Source organism: Myotis lucifugus, unplaced genomic scaffold (assembly GCF_000147115.1).
Source record: "Myotis lucifugus unplaced genomic scaffold, Myoluc2.0 scaffold_373, whole genome shotgun sequence".
Classification (NCBI taxonomy): Eukaryota; Metazoa; Chordata; class Mammalia; order Chiroptera; family Vespertilionidae; genus Myotis; species Myotis lucifugus.
Genome location: NW_005871421.1, coordinates 109,509 through 111,917, shown reverse-complemented (window position 1 = coordinate 111,917; position 2,409 = coordinate 109,509). Strand labels below are relative to the sequence as shown.

Here is a 2,409-nt window from a genome sequence, read left to right as displayed (position 1 = left end):
GAACGAGGACCCACCGTCCCCAAGTGTGCCGGCTCCTCTGGTGGGTTTGGGTCCCAGTCCCAGCAGAGCGGTCCTTCATTTCCTCTGGAAGACTTTTTTTTAATATACTTTATTTATTTTTTTTTTACAGAGAGTAAGGGACAGGGATAGAGAGTTAGAAACATCGATCAGCTGCCTCCTGCACTCCCCCCACTGGGGATGTGCCCGCAACCAAGGTACATGCCCTTGACCAGAATCGAAACCCGGGACCCTTGAGTCCACAGGCCGACGCTCTATCCACTGAGCCAAACCGGCCAGGGCTGTAAGACTTTTTAACTTACAACCCTCAAGGTCCCAAGTGCTGTGGGGCGGGGCCAGGCTGTCTGTATGAGACTGAGGAATGGGGGTGTCTGGGACCCTGCCTTATGCACCAAGGCCGGAGGCACTGACCCCCACCTCTCCTTCAGGGCTTGTTTGGCCTCTGGGAGACCTGGGATGGCGACTTCACCCCCTTCTACCTCTGCAGCTCTTTCCTCCCACCCACTGGGCGCTCACTAGCTCCCAGGCCCTTCCCAGAAGTGCCTTCCCCGCTCCCTCCCCCATCTCCCTCCGAGGGGCCCCTTGGCCTGCGAGCTCTGGCCCACCCATTTCCTGTGCTGCCCCAACTCCGCCCCGCCTCGACTCGCGGTGGAAAATTCTCTCCTTCAGTTGGGCGGCTCCTTCTCCTTCCTTCCAGGCCGCCAGGAAGGCCCCGAGTGAGTGGGGAAGGAGGCTGGGCTCCAGGCCTCCGGCCAGAGAGGGGAAGTGAGTTGCCCGCAGACACACAACCGCGGGGCCAGGCTGAGCCAACTTGGAAAGCTCCCCGATCCGTCTGGGGGAGGATGCGCACCCGGCCACCGCCGCCTTTTCTCACTCGGCTTCCGGCGCCACCTGCCGGCGGAGCACGGGGCCGCACTTGCCAGAAACGCCGCTCTCTTCCCGCCCCAGAACCAAGCAGTCGGAACGCTGGGACGCGGAGAGGATTTATTGATCTATGCGCCCAGGAGGCTGGCCCCTCAACTTAAATATCCTGCGCAGAGTCTTGGCCCTCCCGGCTGTGGGCGGGTGCAAGACTGGGTCCTGGAGCCCTGGTCGAGGGCAGTGGAACCCAGGGACCGGAGGTGGGATGCCCCTGAGCCAGCAGCTGCCAACAGCAGCACGAGGTGAAAAGGAGACGGGAGTCAGATCCGCATCCCAGTCCGAGATACCGAGGGAGAGAAGATGCGCTGGGCCCACGGACAGACTGAAGGTTGGCTAAGCCGAGGTGCATACACGGGGAAGAAGTGGAGGTCCAGCGCCAGGGGCAGGGTAGCCCAGGTGCCTGCCCAGTGCCAGCTAACCCGACAGGAGGAGGTTGGCAGTTGTGCCTCTGAGGGACCAGGCCTTCCCTCCTGTGGAGTGAGGTGGTGAGGGGGAAGCAGGCACTATAGTCTGAGTACTTGCCGAGGGGTACGTTTCTGAGCCTTTTGCATGGGTACATGCGCCCCCACCCCCCCAGCTCTTCAGAGGTTGATATGGAAGGCATCTTGCAGCCACTGGTCACGGGCATTGTGCGTCTGGGGCACAGTGAGGGGCGGTGGGTCCGGGGGCAGGCTGGCATCAGGAGGTTCGTCGTCATCGGAGAGGCCAGCATCAGGTGGGTAGGAGCTGTCTGAATGCAGGGAAGATGACAGGTCCTGGCACAGGCTCAAGTCTTGGCACAGGTGCTTGTAGTCCTGGATTGACTCGTACAGGCCCCACAGCTGGCACAGCAGGGACATGTCCAACTGCCGCAACCCCACCTGCAAAAGACTGAGGGTGGGCTGGGGTTGGGGTCCAGGCCACCCTCAGCCCAGCCGCAGCCCTGGCCATCTTCCCACACTTTCTCAGTCAAATGTCTGTGGACATAGACACCAACTGCAAGCTGTGCATCTTTGGCAAGTCCCTAACCCTTATCTGTAAGGAGATACCCTTACAGCGGTTCTCAACCTGTGGGTCGCGACCCCTTTGGCGGTCGAACGACCCTTTCACAGGGGTCGCCTAAGACCATCCTGCATCTCAGATATTGACATTACGATTCATAACAGTAGCAACATGACAGTTATGAAGTAGCAATGAAAATTTTATGGTTGGGTCACAACATGAGGAACTGTATTTAAAGGGCCAGAAGGTTGAGAACCACTGCAGCAGGACGGAGTGAAATGCAACGAGGAAAGCGTTTAAAAACACATGGAATTATTGGCATAAACGGTAACTTAAATTACTGTTGCCATATCCCTTCTGACCCAACCGGCTCCGGCACCTCCTTCGGAGACCCAGGCCGCGCTGGTTCCGCGCTCTGCGCTCCACCCACCTCGGGCTCTCCAATCGGCACAGCACCCACCCCCTCTCCCATCCAAAACCCCGGCCCGG

At 59.6% G+C, this 2,409-nt stretch overlaps 1 protein-coding gene across 1 annotated transcript; it reads right to left on the bottom strand.

Annotated features, from left to right (window-relative positions):
* Nucleotides 1-984: 984 nt before the first annotated feature.
* FAM89B (family with sequence similarity 89 member B) lies at nt 985-1,830 on the bottom strand. Its single transcript, XM_006101555.3, has one exon. It carries the CDS (start codon nt 1,776-1,778, stop codon nt 1,521-1,523), a length of 258 nt encoding a protein of 85 aa, XP_006101617.2. The 5' UTR covers nt 1,779-1,830; the 3' UTR covers nt 985-1,520.
* Nucleotides 1,831-2,409: the final 579 nt, after the last annotated feature.